Below are 16,569 nucleotides of genomic sequence, written 5' to 3' on the forward strand. Positions count from 1 at the left end.
AAAGTGCAAACACATTTGTATGATTCATCTCATTACTGTACATTGATCACCCAAAAAAAGGGTAGTTAAAGCTCAACAAAAAATAATAAAAAAAAATCAAAACCAGCAGTTTAAAGGCAGGGCTCTCATTACCATTCTCCCAAAGTTATTAGGTATGAATAATAAGAAATATGTTGTGCATACAACCTAAGTGACACAACTGTACATTATGTTACATGTAACACATAAATGCATATTTAAAATGCTGCACGGTATAAATAACTTGTAAAAATAAAAAATTAAAGGCATCACAATACTTACCATGGGAAGGTGAAAAGTGCCTTCATGCCAAAGTCTTTTTCTAGTTAGGAAAGACAAATGCTTTAACAAGTAATAAAAATACCAATATATTTCAGGTTTTCAAACATCACACAGGCCTAGTTCTCACACCAAAGGCAAAAATAAATAAAAAATCAACACACAAGCACCAAAAATTAACATCCTCTACAATAAATGTAAAATGTGATGGTACTTTCATGGATCACTTCAACTTCCACAAACATTCTCGGGTGAAACCTCCAGCTCCATGTGTTTTACATGAAAGCGATTGATTCTTCACCAGAGAATGGTTGGTGAAAGTCACAATCAGTGACAGGGGTGTATCTTTGAAGCACCCGATTAGAGCCATAGGCTTTAAAAAAGAAAAAAAAAAAAAAAAAAAGAGAGAGAGAAGGTCAACTCGTAGCACAGAGCATTTTGCTACGAGCCCACCCAGGTGTTACAACAGCGAATGAATATTTGTTGTTGTAACACTGATCCTCAATCCGGCCAATCAGAAGCAGGTCCGAGACGCATTTTCGGATTGACCGAAAAGAGAAGACTCTGGATTGGTCGCCCCTGGAGAGCAGGGAAAGGTTGGAGGAAATGGAAGCCAGGGCCCCCACAGAGAGAGGGCGCACGGGAGAGGAGAAACACTGATTAGATAGGGTAAGTCAGTGCACCAGACCCAGTGGCTGGGGGTTTTCTGTTTTCCGCCCCCCACAAAGAAAATAACTACCAGCTGCCACTGGTTCTACACCCCAAATACATCATCCTTCAAAGTAGCTCCACTGGTAGCACCTAAAAGTACTATTAAACCCTCGGGTTTTTTTAAGCTGAACACAACAAAATAAACTATAAACTATTTGAGAAGTCTTACCACAGCACTTGCTACCCCAGGCCTCGCCCCCATCGATTCAAAGTGGCTGTAAAGGTAAGTGTTTTACCCTAATGCATTCTATGCATTAAGGTAAAAAAAACTTGTCTCCACCTGAAATACTAATCTCAATCCAGCTTTGTGCCCACAAAGCTGGATTGGCTTCTGCTGCCAATCATAGCGAGCCCACACGAATGCTCACGGCTTGCTATGGGCACTCGGGGGGGGGGGGGTGAGCTGGAATACATAAGGGGTTATGTGGGGGAGGGGAGGGTTGGATGAGCTAGGTCAGCACAGAGGATCCTCTCCCCCCCACCCATTGCATATTTTGACAACAGCGTGGCTGTTCAAAGCTCCGCCCACACATCTGCATCATTTATTCCCAGAAATCTGTGAATAAGAAAACTACAAGTCCCATCTTTCACCACAGCAGACGGATGTGTAGTTTGAATGGGCCCAGGAGAATGTCGATCAACAAGTTCATAGTCTCTTCAAACTTCCTCCAGTTTAGTGTGGTAAAGATGGTGCAGGAGTCTGCGATTTCCCTGCCCAGGGCCCACAGGTGCGGTGTACAGACACCCATAGAAATCAATGGCTTGCCATAAACATGTTGAATGAAGACAGTCTTCATCCAGGGTCATTTGTCTGCACACATGTATGTGCAAGTACAGGTGTATACCTGCATATTGATTTCTATGGGCGGCTGTATGCGGCACCTGTGGATCCCTGGTAGGGAAATACACAGAATTTTACTTTGTACGGCCCCAGGTGTCTGTGTACACAAGGCCTAAAGGGTAAGATGCTTTGCCCACTTGTTGGGCAGCAGCTCTTGTCTTAGAGGGCGATTGTTTATTACTCAAATAGACACAAAGGCCAGAATGGAGACATTAGGAATAAACATGTATGGAAGGTCATGTACACAGGCTTTGGTGTATAGCTAATACCATTTTCCACTCCATAGAAGCCACTGTAAAAGCAAATCAAAATAGCTTGAAGCCACTCAGAAGCCCCCTGAATCTATACATAGGAGTCCCAAATCATACAACTCTACACTTGTACTATATCAGCTGATGACCCTGCACACAGCCCCCTCTTCCCTGCACACACATTTCCCCACAGTGCAGTGCCCGGCGTGGCCTGTAGGTGTCGCTGTGCTCACTTGTTTTTAGAAGAGAACTTGTATAGGCTGCTCTTCGCGGAGAGTTCGGGCGATGAGTGCACGTATCTGCCATGACTGAGAGCTGTTGCTGGTTCGGGGATGCCGAATACACGGGAGCCATGACAATGCACCGCCACGCAACACTGTAATGCCCTACGGACCACAATCCGATGCAGCCCCGGAAAAATCACACTGGACGCCGCCATGCCTCTGCCTATTGGTGTAACAGTAAAGCGTTCCCTCATCAATCATGGCGTCCTTCTACTTCCGCCCTTTCAGCTACGAGGGCGGAAGCTCTAGTTTCCAATATGGCGGTGCTATTCTGAGAGACAAACTGCTGATCTACACGGTGGAAAGAATCATGCCCCTGCAATCGGTAGCGACCCGCGTGATATTCTACCCGACTTTGCTGTACAACATGCTGATGGAGAAAGTCTCTAGTCGGAAGTGGTATGACAGGATCGACGAGACGGTCATCCTAGGAGCTCTGCCCTTCCGGGGCATGAGTGATAAGGTGAGCGCGCATGTGTAGTTCGCTTCCCGTGGGCACTTGGGGTCTGGTGCGGTTCAGTGGAGTTAGAATTGGAGGAAACTTTTTTTTTTTTCATTTAAATCACATTGCAATGTTAAATGACTGTTCCTGTACGGTTTTCTACTGTATATTACAGATATCTGGTGATAAGAGACCTATTATTATTTATTATGACTGATTTATATATAAATGTATCACAATATGTAATTGGCTGTATATATTTATCATTCCTGCAGAAGTTCACATTTAATACAATCTTCCCCCCCCCTTGGCAAATGTAAGACCCCCCCCCCCCTTTTTTCTTATTTTTTTTTTACTGTTTCTTTATTAACCAATTGCTTACTAAGCACTTATCCCCCCCCCCCCCCCCTCTCAAACCAATTTTCAGCGCTGATGCACTTTGAATGACAATTCGCTGTACCCAAATAGAGCTTTCTTTTGGTGGTATTTGATCACCTCTGCGGTTTTTATTTTTTGTTAAAGAAAAATACAGATTTTTCTCCTTCTTTGATGTACGCCGATGAGGCTGCACTGATGGGTGACACTACGGCTTACTTCTAAAATTCATCGCCTGGCCTGCCCCCCCCCCCCCCCCCCCCCCCATTATTGCCTAGGTCAGATTAACATGTTTTATTACGGCAGCCTCTTGGGGTGTCTACATCAGATATCCCAGGAGGCATCGGAGTTCATAGAGCAGCAAGAGGAAGCTGCATCATTGTGGGGCCAGCTGCAACAACCAGGAAGGGACAGCCAGTGTTCTGTCGAGAAGTGCCCCCCCCCCCATTAAATAGTGCCCCGGAACGAGCTGCGCATGCACCGTACGTCATAGCACAACTGCTGATTTGCCGATCAGCTGGGCTGACGTAACCATGGCGCATGCGCACATCGTAGTAGGTATCTCTCGATGGGAGATACCATTTCACAGCCACAATTTAAACCTATACAAACAGCGGGGAAACCGGACCATCAGAACACTGTAAAGCCGACCCGCAACAGCGAGGCACAATGTGAGAACTATGGTCTCCCCCCGCTGTTTGTATAGGTTTCAAATGTGCCCGTGAAATGGTATCTCCCATCGAGAGATGGCTCCTACGATGTGCGCTTGCGCCCTGTTCACGTCACTCCAGCTGATCGGCAACTCAGCTGGAGTGCGGCTTCGTCCTGCGCGGGCGCTATTCGATAAGGGGCACTTCTCGAGAGAACACCGGCTGTCTGATGATGTCAGAGGGGAAGATAGTGGCACGGTACTCGGCTTACGGATACAGGTTACAACAAGGCAACGCTGGATTTGCTGGATGGGTGAGTATGTTATAGAGGAACTTCTATCATAAAAAGATGGCAAATACAGTAGCTGCTTACCTTAAGGCTGGGTTCACACTAGCACGATCTCAAAGATCGCATGTGATTCGCACCCGCACCGCAGGGGCCAATCATATGCGATCTCTGAGCAATGTGAGTTCAGCCATACAGTTGGTTGAACTCGCATTGGATTCGCACAGAAAATAGTGCCGGGACTTGTTTTTCCCTGCACTAGAATCGGAAAAATTAGCTGGGGGTCGTTGACGCATTGCAATGCTATTCATTTTAGATGGCACCTCCGTGCCCATGCTTCAATGAACAATCGTGGGTTGCAGCAATCATTTTGTGCCATTTTAGTGTGTCGCAAGCACAATGATTTGGGTGGGCAACGCACATTAAAGTGACCTAATGCAATTATATGAACATGCTACAAAAAAATGTAAATGGGCCTTGACACCCCTTTCACATTGAGATGGTTTTAAGGCATTTTAGCGCTAGAAATAGCGCCTGAAAACCACCTCCCATTCATTTCCGTGTGACTTTTCACACTGGGGCAGTGGGCTTGCGGGACGTTAGGAAAAGTTCTGCATGCAGCATCTTTGGGACGGTTTGGGAACGCTGTATTTAGCGCTCTAAAAACGCCCTGCCCATTGAAATGAATGGGCAGCGCATCGGAAGCACCGCAAACACGGGCGCTTTTAACCCCTTCTTTGGGGGTTAAAAGTGCCCTGCTAGTAGCCGAAAAGCACCGGTTAAGACCCAGACCATTATGCAGGTTAAGGACCTGGCCCCTTTTTGCGATTTGGCACTGCCTCGCTTTAACTGACAATTGCGCGGTTGTGTGATGTGGCTGCCAAATAAAATGTATCCTTTTTTTTTTGTTTTCCCCACAAATAGAGCTTTCTTTTGGTGGTATTTGATCACCTCTGCGGTTTTAATTTTTTGCGCTATAAACAAAAGAAGAGCAACAATTAAAAAAAATATATATATTTTTTTACTTTTTGCTATAATAAATATCCCCAAAAAATATATATACATTTTTTTTTCTTTTTCCTCAGTTACGTATTCTTCTATATCTATATATATATATATATATATATATATATATATATATATATATATATATATATATATATATATTAGGGTTGTCCCGATACCACTTTTTTAGGACCGAGTACAAGTACCGATACTTTTTTTCAAGTAGTCGCCGATACCGAATACCGATACTTTTTTTAAATGTGTCTCCAAATGCAGCCATGTCCCCCACATATGCAGCCATGTCCCCCACATATGCAGCCATGTCCCTCACATATGCAGCCATGTCCCTCTAGCCATGTCCCTCACATATGCAGCCATGTCCCTCTAGCCATGTCCCTCACATATGCAGCAATGTCCCTCTAGCCATGTCCCTCACATATGCAGCCATGTCCCTCTAGCCATGTCCCTCACATATGCAGCAATGTCCCTCTAGCCATGTCCCTCACATATGCAGCCATGTCCCTCTAGCCATGTCCCTCACATATGCAGCCATGTCCCTCACATATGCAGCCATGTCCCTCTAGCCATGTCCCTCGATGCGGCGGCGCGATGCGGCGGCAGCGGAGGGGGGGAAAGGGGGGGGGGGGGAAGTATTCTATTTAGGTATCGGGGGTATTTGCGCGAGTACGAGTACTCCCGCAAATACTCGGTATCGGTCCCGATACCGATATCGGTATCTGGACAACCCTAATATATATACACACACACACTATTTTTTTCTTCTTTTTCCTCAGTTACGTATTCTTCTACATATACACACACACATATATATATATATATATATATATATATATATATATATATATATATATATATATATATATATATATATATATATAGTGTGTGTGTATGTGTATATATATATATATATATATATATATATATATATATATATATATATATATTTTCTTTTCTTTTTTTTATCGTGTCCCCCAGGCTCTCGGATAGGCTGTCACAAGTCTTTATAACACACAGGAGCTACCTTACTCCCATTCGAGTGGCTAGATACAAACGCGATTAGTCTGCCCTATGTACGATGTGTGGCCAAGAAATGGGCACCTTTTTTCATCTGATTTGGGCCTGCCCAAAAATCCAAGACCTTTGGAAAGAAATTGTAACTTTCTTGCATGATGATATGGGTTCCCCTGTCGCCCTTGACCCCAAGCAGTGTTTACTTGGAATATTCCCTGATGAGATGGATAAATATTCGTCCATGAGTCCCTATTCTCGGCCAGAAAAGTCATAGCTAGAAAGTGGATGAGGCCGACGCCTCCCAGCTACTCAGGGTGGAAGGCGGAGGTAAATGTCTCATTGCCTTATAAGAAATGCATGTACATTAATAGAGGCTGCCCAGCCAAATATAACAAAGTCTGGGCCTGCTGGTTGGGAGACTCCTGTGGATAAAGCACAGACCTCTCAATAGAAAGCTATGTTACACTCGCTGTTTTTCACCTTTACTTTATTTCGGGGACCGCCGGTCTATGACCATATGATTGTATTCAGTTATAAACCATTGTACGCGACTTGCTGTAAATGTTCGCTATGTTATACCTACTTTGCAGGTCAATACTGTAATCTATGTATGTTAATCCAATTGTTGACCATGTTTGCATTTTCTTCTCGATAAACACCTTGTTGAATGTAAAACAAATAAATGGATTGTTAGCTGATCTAACACAATGGCTGTCCTGCTAACCCACTTGATTTAATACACTAAAGTTTTTTACAATGCCGTTGTTTTTTTTTTTTTTGTTTTTTTTTTTAGGGCTTGCCAAGCTAGTTTGTGCCTATTGTTGCCCCACATGAAGGGCTTGAGGAGGGCTTCAAGTTATTTAAACTAGAGGTCGACCGATAAGGGTTTTTCTCTGGCCGATGCCGATATTTAGAAATCGGACCGGCCGATGGCCGATATTTTAGGCCGATTTTTTTATTTATTTTTTCTTCATTTTAGCAAATCTAGGGTGAAGAGGTGGGGAGGTTGTTATTGTTTAGGGTGGAGTGCAGCCTATTAGTGCCCACCAGTTCAGCCTGTCAGTGCCCACCAGTGCAGCCTATCAGTATCCATTAGTGCCGCCTATCAGTGTCCATTAGTGCCCACCAGTGCAGCCCACAGTGCCACCCTTTCAGTGCCCACCAGTGCAGCCTATCAGTGTCCATCAGTGCCACCTCACCAGTGCATCTCACTAAATGCCAATCAGTGCCCAGCTCCTCAGTGCCCACTGGTGCAGCGCTCCTCAGTGCCCACATAATGTCATTTAATAAACGTCAGTACTCACCAACAGAGCGCTTGGCTCTGTTCCGTCCCCTGCCTGGCCATTTGTCCCCTAACGTGCTGCACGCTCCGCCTCTACACTACAAACCCCAGAATGCAGTGCGGCCAGTAACAGCCAATCAGTGGCCGCAGCTGCAGACTTCCTCCACTGGGGGGGAAAAAAAACAGCAAACAGCGGCTGTGATCCGGTGATAGCCGTTTAGAATAGACGGTGCGCGGGGGGGGTTCCACCCAGAACGCCACCGTTTTGACACAATAATCGGCCGATGCCGATATCTTTAAAAAAGCGAAATATCGGCCGATATATCGGTCGACCCCCTAATTTAAAGTATTTCAGTGGTAGGTATATTGGGGAGTGCCATAGAACATATACAATTTTTGGGAGGAGGACAATTTTTATAAGGTTCACGGGACCCCATACTCCCAAGGGTAAACGGGCCCAATTTCGAATTTTGGATCTAACCAGCGAAAAGAGGGGCTCTATGTTGAGGGCAATATAGTCGGCTGGACTCCTTGTGATGTGCATTCCCAGGTATTTAGTAATGTCTGTCCATTGTAGCCGAGTTCCTGACAGGGGTTTAGATGGCGGGAAGCTATCGACCGGTAAAATCTGCAATTTACCCCAGTTGATCTTAAGCCCGGAGAACGTTCCGAATCGTTCGATCAACCGGAGGGCAGCCTGAAGGGAAGGGCCGGAGTCGGCTAGGTAAAGCAGTGTATCGTCTGCATATAGACTGATTTTTTTTTTTTCTACCAAGGGACCCATCTGCATAACTATAATCTCCGAGCTCGTGCGGATGGACACGGCCAAAGGTTCTGAGGCAAGAGCATACAAGAGTGGGGAGAGTGGGCAGCCCTGTACAATCCATGTTTTAATAATAGTATTGTTCCCTCTGAAAGGGTTTCTAGCAGGTATTCAGTAAAGAAAGGATAAAAATGTAATAACTTGTGAAAAAAACAAAACGATGGGGGGCATGTTGGGCCTCTGCAGAGAGACCACTGCTTCCATACAAAGGGTTCTTGTCTGCAGAATGCTGGCAGGGGACAGGATTTTCTACTCAGGTTTTTGCTGCTTGTTATAGAAGTATAAGATTTTGAACACCTTTTTGTTTTGATGAACCTGAAATGTGTTTATTTGATTTAAACTGAAAGTTAATATGAGGTTTAACCTGAAAGGTTATCCTATATAGTTTGCTTTATAGTAATAAACCTCCAATATTTTCCATGTATGGCTATACAAAGTATTGGATGATATGAAAACCCCCCCCCCCCCCCTGTTGTGTGACCTATGTGATGTAGTAATTTTCAGTATGGAAGATGTAATTCACGCCCATGTGTTTCCCGCAGTTGATTAAAGAGGAGAACGTACATGGGGTCATTACTATGAATGAGGAGTATGAAACCAGACTGCTGTGTAACTCTTCTCAGGTAAGTGATCTCATTGGTTGGTCTCGTGCATCAAAAGTAAAAAAAAAAAGATGTGTTTTCCTGACACCAAGAGAAAAATAGTGTAGGGCTGAAACAACTAATCGATTATGAAATTAATCTATTACAATTTTCATAATCAATTAATCGGCCAGTAACATAATGGGGTTAAAAAAAACTAAAATTGGCCCTTTGTAGTACCAAAAAGCAAATCACTACTGTAAATATTACTTTTACTGTCCCACAGTAAAAAAAAAAATGAACCCCTTACAGTAGCGATTATTTGCTCTTTTTGTACTTATTTTAGTTTTTTTAACCCCATTATGTTACTAAACACCTCAGGCCTGGGGTCACACCTCTGTTTTTTGGTGCTTTTTGCAGAAACACACTACAGTTCATTTACATGTTTTCCTATGGGACACGTTCACATGCATGATTTTTTTTTCAGCTGCTGCGTATTTGGAAAGGGCGAGGACTTTTTAACGCAAAACAGTGCTATTTTGTTTTTTTTGGTTCAATATACTTTAATGCAGGGCTGTGGAGTCGGTAGATAAATGTTCCGACTCCTCAGTTTTATGTACTTCTAACTCCTCTGTATTAATATGCAAATGTATTTTATACATTCCTTGAGGGAAAGAAACGCAACCTACCACAGGACTACTGGCTGGGAAGCCAACAGTCTACTGTATTGCACAGTTTAAGCAAAAGACAAACACAATGAAAACAATCAAGTGGCTGGATAGTAGCAGCAGGCATAAACATCAGGAACAGGATCTTTACCAGTTCAAAAATACAAACCACATTATTTGGTTGTTTTAGAACAAAAACAAAGCTTATCTATAATGAACCAAAAACAAAATCTGTAAAACCTAGAAATGGTTTATATTAATCTTGAAATGTAGTTCTAGGCTTAGCAAATGCAAATCAATTCAATGTAGAGTTCTAAGGAAGAGAATTGCCTCTGCCAGATCCTCTTTCATAGAGGCTCTTAAGTCAGACTTTATTATTTTATTCATGCATTGGTCTTTATTCTTACAGTAGAGAAGTCATTAATTATTACTTTTTGTGAATTGGGACATTTAAAATTGCTTTTTTTTTTTTTTATTCCAATCTAAATTTAGTAGGAGTCTGAGTCGGTGCATTGTTTGCCGACTCCAGGTACCCAAAATTTCCTCCGACTCCACAGCCCTGCTTTAATGGAGAAGCTGCAGGAATGCATGGAATGTGTTTTTGCGGCAATTTGTGTTTTGTAATCAACAACAAATTGGCCCAATTTTTTTTTTAAAATGCAATTTATTTTTTTAAGGCTATTATCTAATTAATCGATTAATCGGCCAACTAATCAATTATGAAAATAATCGTTAGTTGCAGCCCTAAAATAGTGACAGCGGAGGGATCTCCAGCTGATTGACAGCCTTGGCTCTGTTCCTGTGTGGAGGGGGTGTGTCTCTTCCCTCCAATCAGCTCTCGGAGCTCTCCGCCCCATACTTTTCCGAGCTGAGACATCCTGTGTAAATTCTGCACTTTTTTAATGGAAGTAGGGGAAGGATGACTTGTAGATAAACAGGTACAACTTATGTAGGAGGATTTTATTTTTCATATCACCTGAGGCCAGTCACTTCACTGGGTACATGTGAGGATTTGCAACCATTTTAAGTTAAGTCTTCTTGCTCGTGACTCCACTGGCTCCGCCATTTCTGATTGTCCGGTGCATGTGTAGATGTGTCGCATGGCTCTGCCAGACCTTCAGGACCTGACAGAGGTGTGTTCAGCATCTGCAGGAGTTCTGTACCACCTTCATTGCACCATCGTCATGCACGTACGCAGTTGTGCCTAAAGTTCCTGCTGAGCAGAGCTCTTCAGCACATCTGCATACACGTGCACAGTGTTATTTCGTCTAGGGAGAGAATGCCAGCCCAAACAAAATAAAAAAGCACTTAAAAAAAAAAAAAGAGTAAAATAAAAATATCAAATTGTGGTAGGGGAAGGGGCTGGAGCCAGGTATACCCACTTTGTCTGTCGGGGGTGAAGGTCTGCATTAATCAGTAAAAGGGAGAAAGCTGTACGCTGGAAATCCTCTGGTTCAAACAATATTGTATCATCCAGTGCTATACAAGCTCAGTCCTCTAACACGGTGGTCACCAAACTGCGGCCCTTTGCTTGTTTTAATCAGGCCCTTGGGTCGTTATTTCCCCCCGCAACAGCGAGGCATAGTCCCTGATACAGACAATTGTACACTATTCCTCCTATTAATACCAACAAATGGACACTATTCCTCCCACTGACACCAAGGATGGGGCGCTGTTCCTCCCACTGACACCAAGGATGGGGCGCTGTTCCTCCCACTGACACCAAGGATGGGGCGCTGTTCCTCCCACTGACACCAAGGATGGGGCGCTGTTCCTCCCACTGACACCAAGGATGGGGCGCTGTTCCTCCCACTGACACCAAGGATGGGGCGCTGTTCCTCCCACTGACACCAAGGATGGGGCGCTGTTCCTCCCACTGACACCAAGGATGGGGCGCTGTTCCTCCCACTGACACCAAGGATGGGGCGCTGTTCCTCCCACTGACACCAAGGATGGGGCGCTGTTCCTCCCACTGACACCAAGGATGGGGCGCTGTTCCTCCCACTGACACCAAGGATGGGGCGCTGTTCCTCCCACTGACACCAAGGATGGGGCGCTGTTCCTCCCACTGACACCAAGGATGGGGCGCTGTTCTTTTTATTTTTTGCCCAAATAGACCTTTCTTTCGGTGGTATTTATCACTGAAATCCAGTGAGTGGAAGCCCAGCAGTCATGCAGGGTGGGAAAGAGCTAGATGATGCTGGGTGTCCTCCAGCAAGAAAATAAGATGGGCTTTATCTGACTTGCTGCAGCTACTAGAGAACATTGCAAGATGCTTACAGTGTGCAGTAAAATCTGAGTAAGCAATTTTAGTATAAGAGAGAAGCATGTAAAACTGTGCAGGACTGAAGAAACGGCTGGAGGTCCGCTTTTAATAAACAAATCAATGACAGCTCCTATATTTCACAGGTTCACTTCCAAGGTTTGCTTCATGGAGCAGAATTATAGTAATCTTCAGATAAAAGCTGCCTTCCAGGGTGCATAGTATCAGGGCAATAAATCTGAACTACTGTATTTATTGGCGTATAACACTCACTTGTTTACCCTGAAAATAGAGGGTAAACTGTGCCTGCGTGTTATACGCAGGGGGCTGTGGAAAGTTTTTTTCCTGAAACTTCCCTCTTAAAGTTGGTGCGTTTTATACGCAGATAAACACGGTAATTCAGCTTTATTTCAAGGTCCAAAACATCAGTGATCACACTAATAAACATGCCGCTTCCGTCTGAAGCTTTTCACCTTGTTGTTTTGCTCACTTTAAACTTTTCCATTGTCTCTCTTTATCTGCAGCAGTGGGAATCTCTGGGTGTGGAGCAGCTGAGACTCAGCACTGTCGACTTTACTGGAGTCCCATCATTGGAGAACTTACAAAAAGGGGTGGAGTTTGTACACCGACATCAGGAAAAGGGCCACAGTGTTTACATCCACTGCAAGGCTGGAAGATCCCGTAGTGCCACCATGGTGGCCGCCTACCTAATAGAGGTGAGTGTTATAAAGCAAGTATGGCTGAAAGGAGACCCCCAAAACATAATATACAGTTGGAACGATAGGATGTTTGTAACCTAAGAAATGTGATGACTGATTGATAGAACTGGTTTGTAGTAAGGTGGCTCTGAACATTTTTTATTTACTTTTTTTCACAGAGACACCGATGGAATCCAGATGTCGCTTCTGCCTTCATAGCAAATATCCGGCCACACATTTTGATCCACAGCACACAGCATCAAATTCTGGAAACGTTTTACCTCTCCCTCACTGATGCAGAACCTGCAAGGGGTGGAGGTTGACCTGAAGTTTATCTGCGCAATTTTCTACTTTATTCAAATCTAAACGCACATTAGACAGTAGAAAGGGCAGTGACAGTGTGCTGCAACTCCGAGCAACCAATAGAATTTAATTTAAAGTGGATGTAAACCCAAAACATTTTTTTTTTTTGTTTTTGATGTCACAATGTAGAGTATTAGATTTCCTATCATCTGTGCCCAGTCTTGCCACACAGAGTTAATCCAGCGCTGAGCAATCCTCTTTTAATGTTCAGTGAAAATTAAGAGAATTTCAGATAAAAACTTGCCAAATTATAAAGTCCGTTTCTCTGTTCTTGCTTTGTGTTACAGGTTATTTACATATCTAGAGCTTGGACAGGTTTATTATATGTTATGTTTATCATAATATAAGGTGATCCAAAGTTCATTGTAAATTACCAGGATATGTAAATAACCTGTAACACAAAGCAAGAACAGAGAAACGGACTTTATAATTTGGCAAGTTTTTATCTGGAATTCTGTTAATTTTCACTGAACATTAAAAGAGGATTGCTCAGCGCTGGATTAACTCTGTGTGGCAAGACTGGGCACAGATGATAGGGAATCTTCTACTCTACATTGTGAAATCAAAAAAATAAATACAAATTTTTGGGTTTGCATCCACTTTAATATTTGTAAGATAAGTAAAAGCTGAATCCTGATTGGTCCTTTGGCAGGCTGCACTTGAAACAACACTTTTTTTCATTGTTGCCGCAATTCAGACCACAAAACTGTCTGTTACCTGAATATGTGATTTTTTAATTATTGTTTTTTTTTTTCTACTGGAGTGCATGATCATTGTCCTCATTCAAGGGAGAATTTTCCAAATAAAAACTGGATAGAAGTCCCCGATTTTATATATATATTTTTTTTTTAACTTTAAAGAGTCCTTTTTAGTAGGGCTGTTACTGATTAAAAATTTTGTGTTCGATTAATCGTTTTTTTTTTTTTTAATCGATTAATCGACTAATTTCGATTAATTAACGCACATACAGATCCAACTACTTTTAGCTGATCTCCTTGCATTGCAACTCTGCATTAGTCAGTGGTAAATGTGGTATACACTATATACAATCACCCGACACTAGTTAGTTTCCACAATCCATGACTTAACTGTTCACACAAATTCAAACTGTAGCACTGACGTAAGTAAAATTTTTTTTTTTTTTTTTATTAAACTTTAAGAAAAACGTAGAAAGTACGTTTAACTTTAATTATAAAACTTATCTGATATATTGACTGTCAGTCACTTTATAGTAGGCATCACTTTAGCCAGTCACGCAGACATACGAGAGTGTTAACATTTTCCGGAAGCAGACATGATCGCATTTTATTCACAATATACCCTGAAGAACTGAGCAGTCTTTCGCACGGAACAGATGTTGCCGGTACACAAAGTGTTGTCTGCACAAAACTGCTTAGGAGAGGAAAACGATGGTTATTACGTTTCCACCACATGAGAGGATCCTCTGTTTTTGGAATGGGATCTTCTACTTGGTACCGCATCAGCTCGGCCTGTGCACTGTGTACTGCATGGGGGCAGATGTGTATATTACCGCATCTGCCCCCATGCTTTACTATAATACGCATCTGCCCCCATGCTTTACTATAATACACATCTGCCCCCATGCTTTACTATAATACACATCTGCCCCCATGCTTTACTATAATACACATCTGCTCCCATGCTTTACTATAATACACATCTGCCCCCATGCTTTACTATAATACACATCTGCCCCCATGCTTTACTATAATACACATCTGCCCCCATGCTTTAATATACAGGATGGTTGTGGTTGTCCTCTCTTACCTACATCAGGCAGGCAGACCCGTCCGCAGAGTAGCTGATGGCAGATGGACACGTGCGCAAGGGAAACAAGCAGGCGGGCGGGTGATGATGACGACGTCGGCGCCGCTACTTGGCTGCCGCCGGGTGGATCAAGATGGCCACGGCTCCGGAGCTAGGCCGAAGCCGCGGCCTTTCCTATGGGCGAGACCGCGGAGCTCACTCTGCGGATCGTCGATCAAAATTTTAGTCTATCAAAGAAATTAACGATTAATGGAACAATTAATCGTTAATTTCCGCAGCCCTACTTTTTAGCCATACTTATTAGTAAGCTCTAAAAGGCCTTTCAAACTAGCAGCCCTTTACTGACGTTTTTCAGGTGCTAGCGGGGTGCTTTTAACCCCCCGCTAGTGGCGAATAAAGGGATAAAATTGCCCACAAAGCACTGCTGCTGTGAGGCGCTTTGCAGACACTGCCCATTGATTTCAATGGGAAGGGCGCTTTAGGAGCGGTGTATACACCACTCCTAAAGCGCTTCAAAGAAGCTGCTTGCAGGACTTTTTCTTTATGTCCTGCCAGCGCAGCGCCCCAGTGTGAAAGTACTTGGGCTTTCACACTGGGATTGCAAATGAGGCCTTTTTCTGGCACTATCTTTAGCGCTAAAGTGCCTGAAAAATGCTTCCAGTGTGAAAGGGGTCTTGAGCCCAAATGTACAGGCATTTGAGATTTTTATTTTTATTTTTTTTCTGCCTATAAGCTCCCCTCCATGTAAACCTACAGTATGTGTTCATGCACACTATAGACGTTTACAGAAGTTTGGAGGCAGATTAAAAATCACTTGTGCGTTCAAGAGAGGAATGTTTTGGCAGAAAAAAAAATGCCTGGCACAGGTAAATGCACATTAAAAAGGTTCATTATTTTTTTTTCTAAATGGTTCCTTTAAGCTAGTGCATTGTTGGTTCACTTACCTTCTACTTCAATTTCCATTCTAAATGGGTTTTTTTTTGTCTGAATTTCTTACTTCCTGTCTCTCCTCAGTAAGCTTGCCCCTATCATCCGAGCCGTTCTGGCTGGGAGTTAGTCAGCCAGAACAGCTCACTGAGGAGGAACAGGAAGTGAGAAATTCAGACAAAGAAAAAAACATTTTAGAAGGGAAATCGAAGAAAAGGGTAAGTGAACCAACAATGCACTAGCTTAAAGGAACCTATTTAGAAAACAAAAAATTAACCTTTACAACCCCTTTAACGCTAGGCATCTTTATTATTATTATTATTATTATTATTATTATACAGGCTTTATATAGCGCCAACAGTTTGAGCTTAACAAAATAAGGGCAGACATTACAGTTGCATTACAGTTTGGTACAAGAGGAATCGGAGGGTCCTGCTCATTAGAGCTTACAATCTATAAAGGGAGGGTCAATTGATACAAAAGGTATTAGCTGTGGGGGATGAGCTGATGGAGGAAGTAAAACCGTGTTAGTTAGAAGCAGGATAAGCTTCTTTAAAGGGGTTGTAAAGGTTTGTCTTTAATTTTCTAAATTGGTTCCTTTAAGCTAGTGCATTGTTGATTCACTTACCTTTTCCTTCCATTTCCCTTCTAAATGTTTTTTTTTCTTTGTTTGAATTTCTCACTTCCTGTTCCTCCTCAGTAAGCTTTCCACCATCATCCAAGTGGTGGAAAGTCATTTATAACAGCTTACTGAGGAGGAACAGGAAGTGAGAAAAAAAACATTTAGAAGGGAAATGGAAGGAAAAGGTAAGTGACCCAACAATGCACTAGCTTTAAAGTAACCTATTTAGAAAATAAAAAAAATAACCTTTACAACCCCTTTAAAGAGAAGAGTTTTCAGGGATCGTCTAAATATGGATAGATTAGGGGACAACTGGACAGATTGGGGTGGGGAGTTCCAAAGGATGGGAGAAGCTCTGGAGGCGAACATGGGAAGAAATG

At 43.0% G+C, this 16,569-nt stretch overlaps 2 protein-coding genes across 2 annotated transcripts in view; one reads left to right on the forward strand and one right to left on the reverse strand.

Moving 5' to 3' along the window:
* RBFA (ribosome binding factor A) overlaps positions 1–2,594 on the reverse strand; it is a 28,031-nt gene extending 25,437 nt beyond the window's left edge. The window contains exons 1-2 of the mRNA XM_040353831.1: positions 2,334–2,594; positions 301–340 (exon numbers count right to left, since the gene is read on the reverse strand). Coding sequence (XP_040209765.1) covers positions 301–340; positions 2,334–2,578 — 285 coding nt within the window. The 5' untranslated portion in view covers positions 2,579–2,594. The remainder of the gene's footprint in view (positions 1–300; positions 341–2,333) is intronic.
* Positions 2,560–12,990, forward strand: PTPMT1 (protein tyrosine phosphatase mitochondrial 1). The gene is made up of 4 exons (XM_040353832.1): positions 2,560–2,847; positions 8,822–8,902; positions 12,316–12,507; positions 12,669–12,990. Exons 1-4 carry the CDS (start codon positions 2,584–2,586, stop codon positions 12,810–12,812), a joined length of 681 nt encoding a protein of 226 aa, XP_040209766.1. The 5' UTR covers positions 2,560–2,583; the 3' UTR covers positions 12,813–12,990.
* Positions 12,991–16,569: the final 3,579 nt, after the last annotated feature.

Source organism: Rana temporaria, chromosome 5 (assembly GCF_905171775.1).
Source record: "Rana temporaria chromosome 5, aRanTem1.1, whole genome shotgun sequence".
Lineage (NCBI taxonomy): Eukaryota > Metazoa > Chordata > Amphibia > Anura > Ranidae > Rana > Rana temporaria.